The 15006-nt window shown below is 62.5% G+C and overlaps 2 protein-coding genes across 7 annotated transcripts in view; both read right to left on the bottom strand.

Moving 5' to 3' along the window:
- Positions 1 to 342: 342 nt before the first annotated feature.
- On the bottom strand, positions 343 to 5303 carry CASTOR1 (cytosolic arginine sensor for mTORC1 subunit 1). 6 transcript variants are annotated; one of them, XM_069557561.1, is made up of 10 exons: positions 4753 to 5022; positions 4117 to 4187; positions 2869 to 2971; positions 2594 to 2781; positions 2353 to 2485; positions 1954 to 2080; positions 1398 to 1511; positions 1182 to 1233; positions 955 to 1049; positions 343 to 845 (listed from the first exon to the last, which is right to left on the bottom strand). In XM_069557561.1, exons 4-10 carry the CDS (start codon positions 2624 to 2626, stop codon positions 500 to 502), a joined length of 900 nt encoding a protein of 299 aa, XP_069413662.1. In that variant the 5' UTR covers positions 2627 to 2781; positions 2869 to 2971; positions 4117 to 4187; positions 4753 to 5022; the 3' UTR covers positions 343 to 499. The 6 variants fall into 6 exon arrangements, with proteins under 6 accessions (XP_069413662.1, XP_069413661.1, XP_069413664.1 ...); XM_069557560.1 differs by lacking the exon at positions 2869 to 2971 and having other exon boundaries at positions 1151 to 1233; positions 4753 to 5303; XM_069557563.1 differs by lacking the exon at positions 2869 to 2971 and having other exon boundaries at positions 4753 to 5050.
- A 1940-nt stretch (positions 5304 to 7243) lies between these two features.
- TBC1D10A (TBC1 domain family member 10A) overlaps positions 7244 to 15006 on the bottom strand; it is a 29152-nt gene continuing 21389 nt past the window's right edge. Inside the window, exons 3-9 of the mRNA XM_069557258.1 lie at positions 13874 to 13981; positions 10431 to 10537; positions 9741 to 9855; positions 9596 to 9661; positions 8789 to 8978; positions 8513 to 8667; positions 7244 to 8068 (exon numbers count right to left, since the gene is read on the bottom strand). Coding sequence (XP_069413359.1) covers positions 7622 to 8068; positions 8513 to 8667; positions 8789 to 8978; positions 9596 to 9661; positions 9741 to 9855; positions 10431 to 10537; positions 13874 to 13981 — 1188 coding nt within the window. The 3' untranslated portion in view covers positions 7244 to 7621. The remainder of the gene's footprint in view (positions 8069 to 8512; positions 8668 to 8788; positions 8979 to 9595; positions 9662 to 9740; positions 9856 to 10430; positions 10538 to 13873; positions 13982 to 15006) is intronic.

A 15006-nucleotide genomic window follows, 5' to 3' on the forward strand; every position in this document is an offset into this window, starting at 1 on the left:
CCACCAGGGACAGGAGGGTCTGGGAGCCTCTGCTCTGCTTGGAACCTCCTGGGTTGTTCAGACCCAGAAAGGAATGGAGAGAGAGGCTGAACCTCAGAGCCGGGCAGCCCTGGAAGGGAATCACATGGCCCTGGCTTGGGTCACTCCCCCCGCTGGCGCTCCAGTCACTTTGTCCTGAGAATGGGGCCGCTGGCTCTTGAGGTGAGCACACAGAGGGAGGCTGAAGCGAGCCCGGCCCAGAGCCAGTTGCACAGGATGGGGCGGGAGAGGAGTATAGTCCAGGACCTCCGGCGGCAGCCCCGTGGCTGAGGCTCAGACAACCCCAAGGACCACAGCCTGGTCTGCTCAGTATAAGCTCTTTATTAACAAGTTGATTTAAAAAGGAGAGAGAGAGGTGTAAAAATACTTTTCTTGGAGACCCCAGGAAGGGAAGGCACGGTCAGAACTCCTTTGCTGGGTCAGGCAACCCAGCCGGGGGCAGCGCGGAAAAGGGGGAGGCTCAGGCCTCAGGCAGGGAATGTGCAAACCCCGAGGCCCCGCAGGGAGGGTTGAGGGCTTCCTGGAGGAAGCCCCGAGCACCACGTCCCCTGCGTTGGGCAGACACGCAGCACCCACATTGAGAGCCAGCGTCTGCTTGCAGCTTACATACACAGAGAGGAAGGGGGGCGCCCCCTGGTGGGAACATCCCAAAGCTGGAGCACACAGCTTTGAGAAGTCTCTGGAAGCCAGAGGGCAAGGGGAGATCCCGGGGGCTGCTGTGGCCTGCCCCGGGAGCCTCAGGAGCCCAGGCCGTCCTGCCGGCGCTGGAGAACCTCGATGACGCTGCCGATGCCATCCTCGGGCACCTGCGGGCCGGCGGGCACAGGGAGGCGTCAGGGCTGCCCTGTCCCCTCCCCCTCCCCCCAGGGCCCCTCCCCCTTCCCACAGGGCCCCCTCCCCAGTCAGGGGGCTCACCAAGGCATGGTCAAAGTTGAAGGTGCTGATGTAGTAGGCGGAGATGTCGGCCGCAGCCAGGGGGCCCGCAATCTGGGCCACGATCCCACACTCGTCTGAGGGTCGAGGAGGGGCCGTGTGGGTCACCCCAGTCCACCCCCACCCCCCCCAGGCCCCAGCCCTTCCACAACCCGTGACACAAGGCGAAGCCCCTCACCAAAGCCCAGGGGCTGTCCGCCGATGCGCACCATCCTCCACAGCTCGCCCGAGGAGCTGGTCAGCAGCAGGTCACTGGGGAACCTGAGGCAGCAGGAGGGCGGTGGGCGGGGGTACCACGGTCTACCCTTGCCCCCACTGTGAGCCCGGGAGGTCAGCCTGCTGACCTCAGCGTCGGACGCTCTAGCTGCCCCCTCCCTGGGGCTGGCCGAGGGCCTGTGCGCCACCTGGGGTCAGGGGTCACTTACTTTTTCTGCGTCTCAGCATCCATGACGATGGAGATGTAGCCCTCGATGAGGGAGAAGGCAAAGAAGGTGATGGAGCTGGATCCCGGACTGCCAGAGGCTGCCTCCCTAGGGGGACTGGGGAGGATGGGAGGCTCAGGTGCTCTGCCCACTCCCAGTCAGGCTTCACGCCTGCAAAGGGGCTGGCACAAGGGGCCCTGGGCAGACCCTCCTGGCCCCCTGCCCTCCCCCCTCGTCTCAGAGCCCTGACCTGCTGGTGTGGCTGGGGACGGGAGAGGATGATGAACCCTGAATGTGACAAAGAGGATTTTACCCCAAGTCCAAAGGGCCTGACCAGGGCACAGCTCATGTGGCTCTGCCCACACCAGGGTGGGAAGGGGGCCCCAGCTGTGGCTTTGGGGCCTGCCTGGACCTCAGTGCAGGGCACAGGGGTGTCACAGGCAGCCAGGAACCCCAGCCATGGAACAGGACACAGAACTGCAGAACCCAGGGGTGGGCAGAAGGTGATGGGAAGGAGCCCGGGAACAAGGTGTGTGGACCGATGCCAACGAGGGCCCACCTATGCGAATAGAAGAGGACGTCGATGAGGGTGGTGGCGATGGCTGGCAGAGTCTCGGGGTCCAGCGTGAGGACGCAGAATCGGTTTTGTGGGCTCTGGATGGGGTGCACGGTGGGGCTGAGCCCTCCTGGGGAGGGACCAGATGGTGGCCGAGGTGAAAGGCCGACTGTGGGCAGGGGCGCCCCCTGGTGGCCAGCCAGAGAGAGCCGGCCTGGGCTGGGAGTAGGGTCAGGCAGGACCTGCAGGAAGCTGCCTGGGTTCTCCCGACCCCCTCTTGTGAGGAGGGGCATCCGTGTCAGCTGGTCTTCCCAAACCCACAGCCCCAACTGCACAGGGGAAGGGCCCCGGGTGGGAAGAGGAGCCCCCGCCAAGGCCCGGGTGTCAGAGAGCGGCCCTCACCATGCTGGGCACGGGGAAAGCCATTGCTGGAATCGTCCCTGGCAACAGGCACAGGCTCTCCGCCCACCTCTCGGTAAATGTCGAATTCCCGGGCCAGCGTGTGGATCACCACGGACAGGTCCTGCTCCCGCACCTGGGCCAGGAGAGGCACAACGCATGCGTCCCCAAGCACCCATGGGGCCCACCCTGCCCCGCACCCCTCCTCCCCCCGGCCCCAACCCAGCACCTGCGGGAGACTCACCAGGATGAAGTCTGTCTGGTAGGTGGACAGCATCAGCACGGACACGTGGTGCTCGGCCAGCGGTGCGATCACTGACCGGGCGATCTTGGTGACCCCGGCGGCCTGTACGGCCGCACCGCTGGGAGACGACACGTTCAGCACCAGCCACGTGGCCTCGGCCACTTGCAGGAACTCGGACGGGGGCAGCTCTGTGGAGCAAGGGGCACAGGCCCGGTCAGAGCCTGCAGGGCAGACCCTGCCCCGCTTCCCTGTCTGAGCCTTACGGGCAGCTCTACCAAGGTCGGGTCAGGTCTGGAGACTGGAGCTGTCTTCCTCCCCCAAGTTCTGCTCCTGAGACCTGCATGTCTGCAAGGACTGAGAGGTGCTTCTGGTGTTGGCCTGTCAGGGATTGAAACTTCCCAGTTAGGATCGGAGCTCCGAATTCAGACAAAGCTGGGTTCCAATCCCAGCCTCACCATCTACTTTCTGTTGACCTGGGCCAAATGATTTAACTTCTCTGAGCCTCAGTTTCCTCTTCTGTAAAATGGGATAACGGTATGGACCTCAAGACAAGTGTTCCATGGGAGAACAGAAGCCTTATACCACGTGGCACCACCAGGGGGAGTCAGCAGACCAAGTTGGCTAGGGGATGCCCTTTACTCCGAGCAAATCCGAACTTTCCTGCTGCACAAATAGGGAAACTAAGGCCTGAAATGGCAACCCACTCCAGTATTCTTGCCTGGAGAATCCTATGGACGGAGAAGCTTGGTGAGCTACAGTCCATGGGATCGCAGAGTCGGACACGACTGAGCGACTCACTCACTCAAAGGCCTGAACCAGCGCGATGCCTGCCGATGAAGCCCCAGTGATCTGGCCTGAGACTCCAGGCCTGTCAGCATGGGCCAGGCTGGCAGGGGCAGGGAGATAGGTGTCAGCTTCAGGGATCAGGGACGGACCAGGCTGGCGTCCAGTCCGGAGCAAGGGCCACGGCCAGGGTGGCTGCTAATTGCCCAAGCACAGCTAGGAGGCCCGCCAGGACCCTGCCCTGGGCTGGCTGCCTGCTCCTCTGCATTCCTTCCCCAACCCTCTCAGACTCCTGGAGCCGCCAGACCAGTTGGGGAGGGGGTGACACACACAAGAGAAGAGAGGAGTCAGTGGGGGGAATAACGGCAGGGGTGGGGCGGGCTGGTGAAACAGCCACAGGAACCCAATTCTTGCCCCAGAACTGTAACTGAGGCCCCGCTGGCCGGCCAGGGGCTGCTAACCGCCCTTCACACACAGCCCCGTTTATAAAGCCCTCGAGGGACTCTATTAGATCAGAGCCGTAACTATTCCATTTTACCTAAGAGGAAACAGCTCAGAGAGGGGAAGTGACTTGCTTAAGGGCACACAGCCAGTGAGAAGTGGGAATGGATTAGAAGCCAGATCCATCCGCCTCCGGCCCCCTAGCTCTTGTGACCATGGATCCTAGCTTTCGGTGAGAACCTCGCAAAGGGACGAGCGCAGTCTCCTCCCTTAGGCCTCCTCCCCAGCCCAGCCCCCACCTTTGAAGCCCTCCTCGTCCACCATGAGCGTGTAATCCTCGGGGGTCTCCGTCAGGCTGAAGAACTTGCACCTGGTTGGGGGCGGGGGGCATCCTCAGCCTGGGTGGGGCGGAGGGGGCGGGTAGACCCCGGCCGGGCGCCTCCCTGCCCCCTCAAGCCTGTTTTCTCCCCAGGACAGTGGGGTGTGTGCCCCGTTTCCAAAACTGTGAACTGCTTTCCGCCTCCCCAACCTCCACGCCGGGACACGAGTAGAGGCTCGCCCGCGGCTACAAACCCAGGCCGTCGAACCTTGAGCCCTCTAGACCAGCCCCTCTGACCCGACGGGAGGCAAGTGGAAAAAGTTCCACTCAGCCGCCAGGAAAGAATGACCCCACCTGACACCACTAGGGTTAAGCACTGACCACCCCAGGCTGTTTGCGCCTTAACCGGCCCTGGGAGGGGGCCTCCCGGGGCCGGATAGGCGGCGGTCCCGGGGAGGTTAGGCCCAGGCCGGATGGCGGCCGGGGCGGGGGAGGGAGGAGGGCAGGGAGGGCTCTCCCCGCCGGCTCCCGCCGGCCCCGACGGCCCTAATCTCCCGACCGCGTCCCAGAGCGAGTGCAGCCCACCCCCGTCTGTGCCGCGAACCCGGGCGCGCACCGGCTTCGGCGGGGCAGGAAGAGCAGCTTGATGAGCGGGTGGGTGTAGAGCCAGAGGCCGGGGCGGGCGAGGCTCAGCACCCGAACCCGGTGCTCTAGGATGTGCAGCTCCATCGCGGCCCGCGCGGACCCGACCCCGCAGCCCACAGGACCCAGGCGGCGCCGGGGGCGGGTCGCTGGGGCGGTGCCGGGGGGCTTAAAGGGGCCGCTGCGCGGCCCAGCGCACACCACCAGCGACTCCAGCTCCCCGAAGGCCACGCCGTGCGGGCCTGGCGGCCAATCCAGGGTGGCCACGCCTCCTTCTAGCGCCGGAGCCTCACTCTGCCCCGTCCGGCCCGCCCTACCCGCCCCTGCGGCTCCGCCCCACCGGTTTGGGCTCGGGAATCACCCGCTGACACCACCCGCGTCGAGTCCTGCGCCGGGGGCGGGGGGGAGCCTGCCGTGCCTCGCCCCCTTTCAGGGCTCCGCGCTTTCCGTAGGACGCCCGCTGCGCTGGGGTCCCGAGCCGGCGGAGACTGGGAGTCGTATCTGTCCTTGCTGAGCCTTGGAGGCGCGCCTGGGACAGAACGCAGCCCCCAAACTCCTGGAACGTGCGAGGGGCGGGGTCCGCTGCCGCAGGGTTCTCGGCCGAGAGCGTCCTGGTGCCTTGCCCCTCCTTCCTCTTGTGGCTCAGAGCTGGCAGGGCCACCAGAGCTGGCAGGGGTGGCAGGGACAAAAGTCCCCCAGCGAGGGCTGCCCGGGACTAGTATTGACACATACCCTCCCTGCTTCGTGAGCCCCATGAGTGGACTGATAAGGTGAAGCTTGACCTGGACTCAGTGGCCTCGACATCTCTCACCCAGCTTCCAGAGCGGAAGGGAGGGCCCCAGCCATTCTCTGAGCAGCATGTGGTGGGGAGGGGGCTGAAGGCCACCAGGCTGAACACTTGTTTGGGCCAGAAATGCCCAAAGCCCAACCTTTGGGGGAACAGGGCCATGCATCTGGGGCTCAGTGGATCCTCAGGTTCTCTGCCGAGACAAGGCTGCAGTCGTGAGCAGGACTGACGTGGCCTGGGCACACCTGAACTTGCCTCATGCCCAAGGAGGCCCCCAGCACTGGCAGTCGCCCCAGATCTGAGGCTGGTGAGTGCCAACCTGGGCTCGTTTCCACATCAGGGCTGGGCTCCGCTCAGGCATCCTCAGGCCTGCGAAGACCCCAGCGCGCACAGGCACGAGCACACGGAGGCTGGCCCTGCAGCAGGACAGAACGTGCTCCAGGGGCCCTTGCCTGGTCCGAGCATCCTCAAGTCCCACTGCCAAGGCTCTGAATCAAACAAGTTAGAGCAGGACTCGGGTCTGATGGACCCAACAGGTCCGAGCAGGCCTTCTGCCCGCTCGGCAGCCTTTACAGTAGGCAGATGGAGGAGGGGGCGGCACCTGCCCTCCCAGACTCTCTGGCTCAGTGGGTCCCCATGGAACACCGCAGCCACTGCATCCTGGCTAGTCCCTTGGAAGGCTGGGGGAGGGGAGTGTCCTCTGAGGCCGAGCCCTCATCTCAGGGGCAAGTGGCACAGGAAGCCACAGGGAGAGCAGCAGGTAAGAAGTAGGCGGTTTGCCCTGAAAAGTTCCTGTGACCCTTGACCTCCTTAGCCTCAGTATCCCTGGTTCTACCAGAACAGGGCGTCCCAGGCCAAGGCCGCAGCCCTGTGATGCCTAAATGCTCCCAGGGTGGCTCTGCTCCTCCCTCCCTCTCCCCCCGCACCCCCAACCCAGCCCGGCCCAGCCTGGTGGCCTGCCAGGAACAGCCACTATTGTTTGACTGGAAAAGCTGCTTCCTCAGCAGAAGGGGGGCCTCTCCCAGGGACACCCTGTTCTCACCCTTGCTGGTCACCACACTGCCTGCCTGGGTCCTCAGTGCGGAGTCAGGTCACCCTAGTTGGGAGTGGTAGCGAGGGGCTCTGGGTCCCAATCTGCATCAATTTCACCTCTCCCACTCAGTTCCTCTGCTTCCTCCTCTGTAAAATGGGGATAGGGATGAAGCCCACCCAGTCGTCAGTCAGCCAGCCCAGCCTGGCATGTGCTCACCTCGGTAAGCGGCCAGCGGGCGCCTCGTATCACACATTCAGACTTCGCCCTGCACCCCTCTAACTTGGATGGAGGCCTAGGCTAAGCATGGGAGGGCAGTTCTTCACAACCACCCGCCCTTGGCACCAGCACCCGGCCCAGAACAAGTCCCTTACTGGGGTCCAAAGTGGCATCCAGGCCAACCCCTGGAGGAGCACTCCGGAAGGACTTATGGAGCCCCTCCCCTCTGTGAAGGGCAGGGATCAAGGCCTGGGGAGCAGGCCCTGCTCTGCCTTAGCCCTGGTAACCCTCACCCTTGGCAGGCGGTGGCCATGGGCCAGGGGGGATGAAGTAGGGGAAACGGGCCGGGATGAGGGCCTCTGTAGGGTATGAAGAGATGCTGAGCCCTAGGGGTGGCACCCCCTTCCCAGTCCCAAGCTACACACCAGCTCTCTACACAAGCCTGTTTATTTCTGTACAAAATCATGTTTCTATTTTACACAAAGAACCCCCACCCCTGCCCACCACATCTGCGCCCCAGCCCTGGGGAGCATCCCCCCAGGAGGGGCTGGGTGAGGCCCCACCCATAGGCCCGCACTTCCACCTGCCCTAGCTGGGCCGGCCCGAGCTCCACTCTGGAGAAAATAAATAAGGAGACTCAGGCAGAATCTGTGCTGGGCCAGCCAGACCCTCTGCCATGCGGGGCCAGGCAGCGGGCCCTCGGAGGGTGGGCAGGCCCTCGGAGGGTGGGCGGGCCCTAGAGTGTCAGTCAGTCGGTGAACCGTGTGGTGTGTGGAGACCCCAGCCCAGGGGCCTGAGCTGCCAGGGTTACAAGTAGGTGTCCTCACTCTCCTGGGACGTCAGGCTCTCCCGGGAGCGGTGGTGGGCTGAGTCCTGGGGGGCTGGGTCCTGCGCCGGCGCATCCTGTGGGGGAGATGCGTCTCCCGCAGCGGCCTCCGCCTTGGCTTGACTCCGGGTGGGGGGCCAGCCCTGCTGCCCACTCTCTCTCACCGGCTCCCGTGGCTCCTTCTGGACCTGCTTGGATGCCTTGGACTTGCCTTTGGAGCCAGAAAGGGGGGCGTCCGGGGGCAGGCGGATGGATGGTGAGGGCTGCAGGCTGGGTCGCGGGCCTGGCTCTGCCTCCAGGATGGCCTTGGCGCCGTGCAGCCTGGGCGGGGACGGGCACTGCAGCTCCCCCCGCGTCTCCTGCCAGCGCCGCAGCTGGATGAGGTGCTCACGCTCAATCTGGCGCTCCGTCACTGGCAGCTCCACCACCTGTGGGGCAGCAAAGGTGGGGGGCATCAGGAAGAGCTGTCCCCTTCCACCCCCCATCCCGGGCCATGCGGGCTGACCACAGGACGGTGGTCACAGGCCCCAGAGTGACTGCCAGGTGAGCCAGGCCCTCGAGGCCCACCGCCTCGGAGGAGAAAGCCACGAGTCCTCCTGTCTACCTGTGTATCACCTCACTACAGCCCCCAGAGACAAAGATCCACAAGAGAGAAAGACGGGAAAATAAAGCCAAGACTGTGATGGGTGGGGGCCGCACCTACTCGCATTCCTCTTGGTGGATCTGGGCCTCTCTGTGCCCCTCTCCTTGTTCAGACAAAAGGACGAAGTCTCTCCGCACCGTCCAGGGCTGCTGAGCACAAGGCCGCAGGCCCCCACCAGGGCCCTCAGTCTCCCCCTCCCTCCGGGGGTGAGGGGCAGGGGTGGCCGTACCTCCTGGACCAGGAAGGCCTCCTGCATGACCTTGGGGCTGAGGCTCCGCAGCCGCTCCATGGTCTCGTACTGGCCTTGGCAGCCTCGGACCTTCTCGGGGGAGCCCAGCGCCTGCTTCAGCAGCACCAAGCCCACCCGGAAGATGATCTTGACTCCTGCGGGGGGAAGGCAGTGAGTGCAGGCAGTGGGGGCTGCTCTGGGGAGTTTCTCTGCAAACAGAGGCCCCCCGTGAACTGGACTGGTGGCAGGGGTGCTGCCCCAAGCCCAGCCCAGTACCTTCACAGAAGAACATGTCCCAGACACGCAGCACGGAGCTCCAGGGCAAGGTGCGCGAGAAGGCGCACATGAACCACTCGGTCATGTAGAGCAGCGGGTCGATCTTCTGCTGGCTGAGGTGCTTGTGGGCCACGGGAGACACCTTCTGCAGCAGCGAGAAAAGGATCTCCCCGTCCAGCTGGATGGCCTCCTGGTGGGGACAGGGAAGCCACCGGGCCGTGACTGAGGGCCCGTGGCAGCCGCCCCTGGGCTCCTCAGGCGGCTCACACCATAGGGTGCCAAGCTCCTGCTAGGTGCCAGGTGCAATGATAAGCACACCAGACACAGCTAGTCCCCCTCTCTGAGCGTGCCGTGCAGAGAGGCAGACAGACACGAACCACAGAAGCATCATGGGCTGAGGGCGTAGAGGGAGGGAGGGGGCTGTGCCCCCTAAGGGCACAGCAGGAACAAGACCCTGGGGGTCGTGTGCCAGAGGTCCCGCCTGTCAGGTCAGGGAACGCTCATGGGTCATGGGCTGAAAGCTGAGGGGAAAGAAGAGTTATCAGAGGAAGGAAGGGGCGGAGGATTAAGCCTACTGGAAGGCCAAGGCAGAGGAGCACGGTGCCTGGAGGAACAGCCACAGTGAGGCAGAGGAGCATGGTGCCTGGAGGAACAGCCACAGTGAGGCAGAGGTGGAGGGAGGGTGGAAGTGGGAGGCCAGGACGGACTTCCACGGGCGCAGGACGGCTGCGTTAAGGTCTGGAGAGGCCACAAAGGTGTCAGGTCTGGGCCGGGTCTCAGGCCAGGGCCAGGCTGGCAAGCACTCACCAGCTTCTCACTGTAGTAGCCGGGCAGGTACTTCTCACAGATCTGCACCAGGCACCAGAAGGCTTGCTGTGGGGAGGAGAGGCGTGAGGCCTGGCTGCTGGGTGCTCCCCGGCCGCCCGCCCGCCCGCCCGCAGCCTGGGGGTACCTCAGCCGGCATGTGCATGAGCAGCACGGCGGCGATGGGCGCCTGGGCCTGACAGTAGCCCTCCTCGGGTCGGTAAAGCGTGTAGGCTTTCAGCACCCGGAACAGGTCCTGCTGGCTGCGGAGAGGCGAGTGGGGAAGGGCTGACGGGTGGACTCGGCCACCCACAGGCCTCACCTGTGCCCCAGTGGGCCAGACCTGACTCAGAGGCTGCACTTCCCTGCAGACTGGGGTCACCAGGGGTCAGTCCCCCACTGCAGCCCCTGTACCCTCCTTTGACAGGTGAGGGCAGAGGCTCAAAAAGAAAGCAGGGAGCAGGGCTGGGGCAGGGCGTGTGGCCCCTCGGCTAGGCCAGCCCCATCCCAGGTCTGTCTCGGTCCTGGCCTGGCCGCCACGTCTCTCCTCTCCTGCATACCTTGTACCCACCCAGCTTTCTCCAGCCTTATTTCTCCCCACTCAATCTTATGCATCTTCCTGTTTCCAGAGGAAGGCCAGGCCAGGCGAGCCTAGCTCTCTGGGAAGTACAGGATGAAGTGCCCCAGACCTAAGAGGACCCATCAGACTCAAACCAAAGAGGGAACTAACAGTGCAGTCAGGACCCTCCAGCTTCTGGGACCCCCAGCATCCTGCCAGATCCATTCTACCTCCTCTCTCTGAGGGAAAGGGGCAGCCCACAAGGCCCAGCCTGCTCACCCGTGGCCCCCCCGGGACACAAACATCTCGTGGAAAGGGAACTGCCGGTGCAGGTCACGCTCAATCACATCCAGCCACTTGGGGTCCCCAGGGGACATGTCCAGCTCCTGGAAGCAAGGTCAAGAGCATCTCTTAGGAGTTAGGATGGCTGGGAGGATATCACTGTCCCAGGTTGTGGAGGAAGCCCCATCACCAGGGACAATGTCCACCTGATCCCATCCTGACTGGGCCTCCCCGAGGACAAGTCAGGAAGCTTGGGCGGGGCAGAGATGAGCGGAGCAGAGTCCTGGAAACCCTGAGGGGCTACCTAGGCTCCAGGAGGAAGACCCACGTGGGTAAGAGTGCCTGACATAGCTGTGGCTTGAGATAACCTCCAGGCACTTCATTCAGGACTCAAACATCTTGTTACCCCCTGAAGATGGAAGGCAACTTGGAAGCAACAACTCCCACCTGGGAGGACCACCCTGAGCACCACTTGAGATGGCACATGTGGGCCTTGCCGACTGTTCTCCTCAGCCCCCCAAAGACAGGTCCTATTGTTACACTGTTCACAGGTGAGGAACTGAGGGTCAAAGAAAAGCCACTTGCCTGATGCCTTGTGGCTAGAAAAATGATGCAGCTGGGTCTGGAAGCCAGGCTGACTCGGAGCTGTCACCCCAACTCCTGTGCTACCCGCCTCCCTGTGCAAGTGGAGCCACCTATTCCTACTCAGGAAGCGTGTGTGCGCGTGTGCGTGTGTGCGCGTGTGCGCGCGCGTTCTGCTGCACTGAGCAGTGACAGGACATCTGTCACACCATTGGCCCCAGAGCCGTCTCTGGCTGCTGGGGTTTCAGCAAAGTTTTTCTCTTTCCTTTGAACTTCCGTGAACATTTTTGCATGACTTCCATTTATGAAAACAAAGCTACTACACAAAAAAAGATCCTTTCTCAATTACTTGAAATGTCCTTTCTTATTTGCTTGTTGGTTACAGGGGTATGTATCATTTGTCCAAATTCTCTGAACTGTGTGCTTAAGATCTGTGCACTTTACTTTATGTAAGTTCATAACCTCAGCTTTCAAAAAAGAAAGAGACAACTCAGCGGAAAGGATGCCTGGAGGGCTGAGCAGGGAAGCAGACAGAGCCCTTGTTGTCTGCGTGTTGGGCAGCGCAAGGAGGGCCCCAGGAGGAAGGCTGGGGCCACAGCAAACACATCAGTGGGCATAGGCCCAGGCCCCTGCCCGACAGGTGACTTCATCCAAGTCCCTTTCCCTCTGTGCCTCCTCAGTGGGGGTATCCCAGGATTGAAATAAGGACCCTGGGGTGTCAGGTAACTTGATACAAGAAGGTGAACACTGAGACAAAAAGCTGATGCACTGTTGGAGGCTGGAGGCTGGAGGGAGGGCCCAGGGCTGGACAGTAGGCCCTGGGGCGGGTGCACAGCCACAGACGTGCGCACACAAGCTGTGCACGTGCAGCCCCCCAGGAGGGCTGCAAGTGCCCTAGGCACCTGCAGGTCAGGGTGCTGTCCTGACCCGAGACACTTTCTTGAGTACAGTGCAGGCCTGCTTCTGTCAGGAAGGAAAGGAGGGCCACAAGTTCTCCTGAAGGCCCCACTGAGGCACGGACCTGGGAACCCAAGGTTCCTAGAGCACGCTCATGGGGTTCCTCAGCAGCCCACGGCACTCAGCCACACAGAGTCACCACCCCTCAGAAAGGGAAAGGTGCAGCTGAGGGCCTGCAGGGAGAAAGGGGGCCGACAGTCCAAGGCAGGTAGGGGCCGCTGGGGGCGACGCAGTTATCACAGCCCCCACAGAGTCTGCAGGTGCTGGCGTCATCATGAAGGGAAACTGGAGAAGAAAACCAGGGAAGAAAAAGACTGGAAGGTCCTGTCCTGCCTGAGGAAGAAGAGGCCACGCAGAGGAGGAGGAGCTGCTGGGGTGTGGAGCCTGTGCTGACGGCGGAGGCTGGGGTCAGCGCAGGCCTGCAGGGGCAGGATTGCTGCACCCTTGTGGCGCCCCTGCCTCTGGCCTCTTGCCCCAGCAGCCGGAGGCAGCTTCTCTCCCCGTCCACTTCCTCCACCCCACAGGCAGGCAGTGTCCTGCTGTGCTCACAAACCACTCTTCTGGGCCCCAGGACCACTTCGGGGCCCCGCCACTAAGCTTCAAAACATCATGAAGGGCTTTCTGGGCCAGTCTACTCCTCCCACAAGCAACCTTCAGACCCCACAGAGGCGGCCAGCCCCTCTCGGGACGCACCACTCCCCAGACACACACAGCACAGAGAGCTCTGCACTCCGCTGCTCATCAGAGGCACTCACGTCTGCTAACTGTGCAACCAGGAGGCTGACCGGGCCCCCAAGTTCCCTTGGCTCGCAGGCTATGCTCTGGCGGCTGAAGGTAACCTAGGGCCTTGGTGGCGCTCCCACCCCACCCCTGAGCCTCCCACTCTGCCAGAAGGCAGCCCCCTGACATGGAAGTGATGTAGCCACAGGGAGGAAGACTCTGGAGCCAAGAGGCTGCCTGAGTGGGCATGATGTCGGTGCTCTGTGGGACAGCCCGATCCCTGATTCAGGCCTGCCCTCAGCCAGACACTCCAACAACCCCTGTCCCCTGGGCCACCCTCCCCACCTCCGGTCTACAGCAGCAGCTCCAGGAACAGGTTTGGCGGGAGAGGGCTGTTCACTGAAGCATGAATTTTGTCAACAGGGAGCTGCTGACTGACAGCTCTCTCACTGCCTATCATCAGTCCCAAGAGCCTGGGAGGTGCCCTGAGGCCTGGGGCCAAGTCTGGCAGGTGAGCTGGGGCAACCTTGGGAAAGCCAACTGACTCCCCGAGTTCCCTAGAGGAGTAGGCTAGAGGAGCAGCCCGGGCCAGGGGGAACCCAAGAAGCCTCATGAATGGAGGGGTGTTCTTCACCTTGGCAATCTGGGGTGGGGAGCAGTGGGAAGGGAAGGCATGGCTGTCAGAGGGTATCCCGTCTGACCCCTGACTGGCTTCTGAACTCTAAGGACACTGGTTTGGCTCTGCCACCCCCGGAACAGACAAGCCCATAAGCAACATGGGTGAATCCTGTCTAGCTGGCTTGGATGAGGCAAGAGAAAGTAGAGAATGGGAAGTCAAAAGGTGTTAGGGTCCTGGGACCCTGCTGGGCAGCCCCCGAAGACCCAGAGCTCAAGCCCCAGGTAGTCAGGGAAGGGCTCTGAGTGTCCCTCCCAATAACCAAGAGCTGAGAGGTAGCCCACCAAGTCCAAGAGAGCAAATCTGGGGGGCTGCCAATCTGTCTACCCCACTGAGGCCTGCTCAGGGCTGGCGCCTCAGATGAGCAGAGGCCCCAGAGTCACAGACTGACCAGGCCTGGCAGTCGGCTCTGGAGGGGAGAGGTCCCCTGAGCACAGAGATCACCGCCCCCCAGAAGATGTCCAGAGACGAGGAAGGGAGGGCAGGGGAAAGAAGGGCAACTCACGTCGAACTTTCCAGGGTTCTGCTGCAGCTTCACCTTGCCTCCTGACAGGTACTGCCAAGCGCGGCCCCGCAGAGAAGGTGGGATGCCTTTCTGGCACCGCAGCCGGATCTGGAAGTCAAAGGGAGGCCATACCTGTGCATCCAGCCAGGCTGTCCGCTGCCCCCTCCCCAGCCCCCAGAGGCTAGTGCTCATCAGGCCTCCAGGGAGCACGGGGGCAAGAGCCGAACGGGGGGAAAGCGGACTCCACTCTGTTGCTCCAACACCGCACCGGGTCTGCTGCCAGCAGGTGAGGGCAGCGGCCCCGGTTCCTTGGCCTAGTGACACACAGGGGTTCTTCAAGTCCACACAGGATTATGAATCTCCATCTCCATTTTCTGAATCCAAATGGAACCAGACAAGTTAGAGGAGCCCCTGGGATGTCACCAGGAAGGGATCTGCACGATGTGGAACATGGCTCAGCCACAGGGAAAGCAGCTCACAAGATGACTCGGAATGTGTCCAGAGACGTGTCCTGGGTGCTTTCATGGGAGTGTTTAAGCAGCTGTGTGGCAAGATACATCCAGCCTAGAGAGGAAAGATCTCAGCAGAATTCAGGAAGAAGATAGGAGCTGATCAGAATGGCTCCCCCTTTGTTTGGTCAAGAATCCCCTCTCTTCTGTTCTCCCTGACCCTGAGCTCTCACGATTTCCAGACCAGGGTGGAGGCAACTGGTCTGGGTGTGAGTCCTGATCCCAGGCTACACTGGCGCCGGCCTTCCCCATCACGGGCTGGGAGCGGGGAGGGAGGAAGTGTCTGGGGAGCTCACGACCCAGAGCTAGTGCTCAATGCATACGCTTGTTCTCTTCAACAGAAAAAAGGCTTCCACGGCCAAACCCGGCTTGAGAAAGCATCACGCTTCACAGATGGAGAAACTGAGGCGCAGAGTTGGGACAATATTAAGGTCATTCCATCAGGGATCACGCCAACTTCCAGCCACACCACACAGGCTGGAGGACCGAGCCCTGGGTGCTCAATTCTCAGGCCTCTCCAAGTCACGTGAGGAGATGAGCTTCCTCTGGACTTGAGGGCAGAATGAGGCTCGAAGGCAGGTGCCCTGATCATCCTTGACCTCAAGGCCAAGGGTCAAGGAGACT

This window comes from Ovis canadensis, chromosome 17 (assembly GCF_042477335.2).
Source record: "Ovis canadensis isolate MfBH-ARS-UI-01 breed Bighorn chromosome 17, ARS-UI_OviCan_v2, whole genome shotgun sequence".
Taxonomy (NCBI): domain Eukaryota; kingdom Metazoa; phylum Chordata; class Mammalia; order Artiodactyla; family Bovidae; genus Ovis; species Ovis canadensis.

What these genes read in the sequence shown, in the direction of transcription:
- CASTOR1 (XM_069557563.1), bottom strand. Translation starts at nt 4,865, where the DNA reads ATGGAGCTGCACATCCTAGAGCACCGGGTTCGGGTGCTGAGCCTCGCC. An exon ending in TTCCTGCCCCGCCGAAGCCG is followed by an intron (nt 4,188 to 4,752) that starts GTGCGCGCCCGG and finishes GCCCCCAACCAG; the next exon opens with GTGCAAGTTCTTCAGCCTGA. An exon ending in ACCAGACAGACTTCATCCTG is followed by an intron (nt 2,486 to 2,593) that starts GTGAGTCTCCCG and finishes CTCCTGGCCCAG; the next exon opens with GTGCGGGAGCAGGACCTGTC.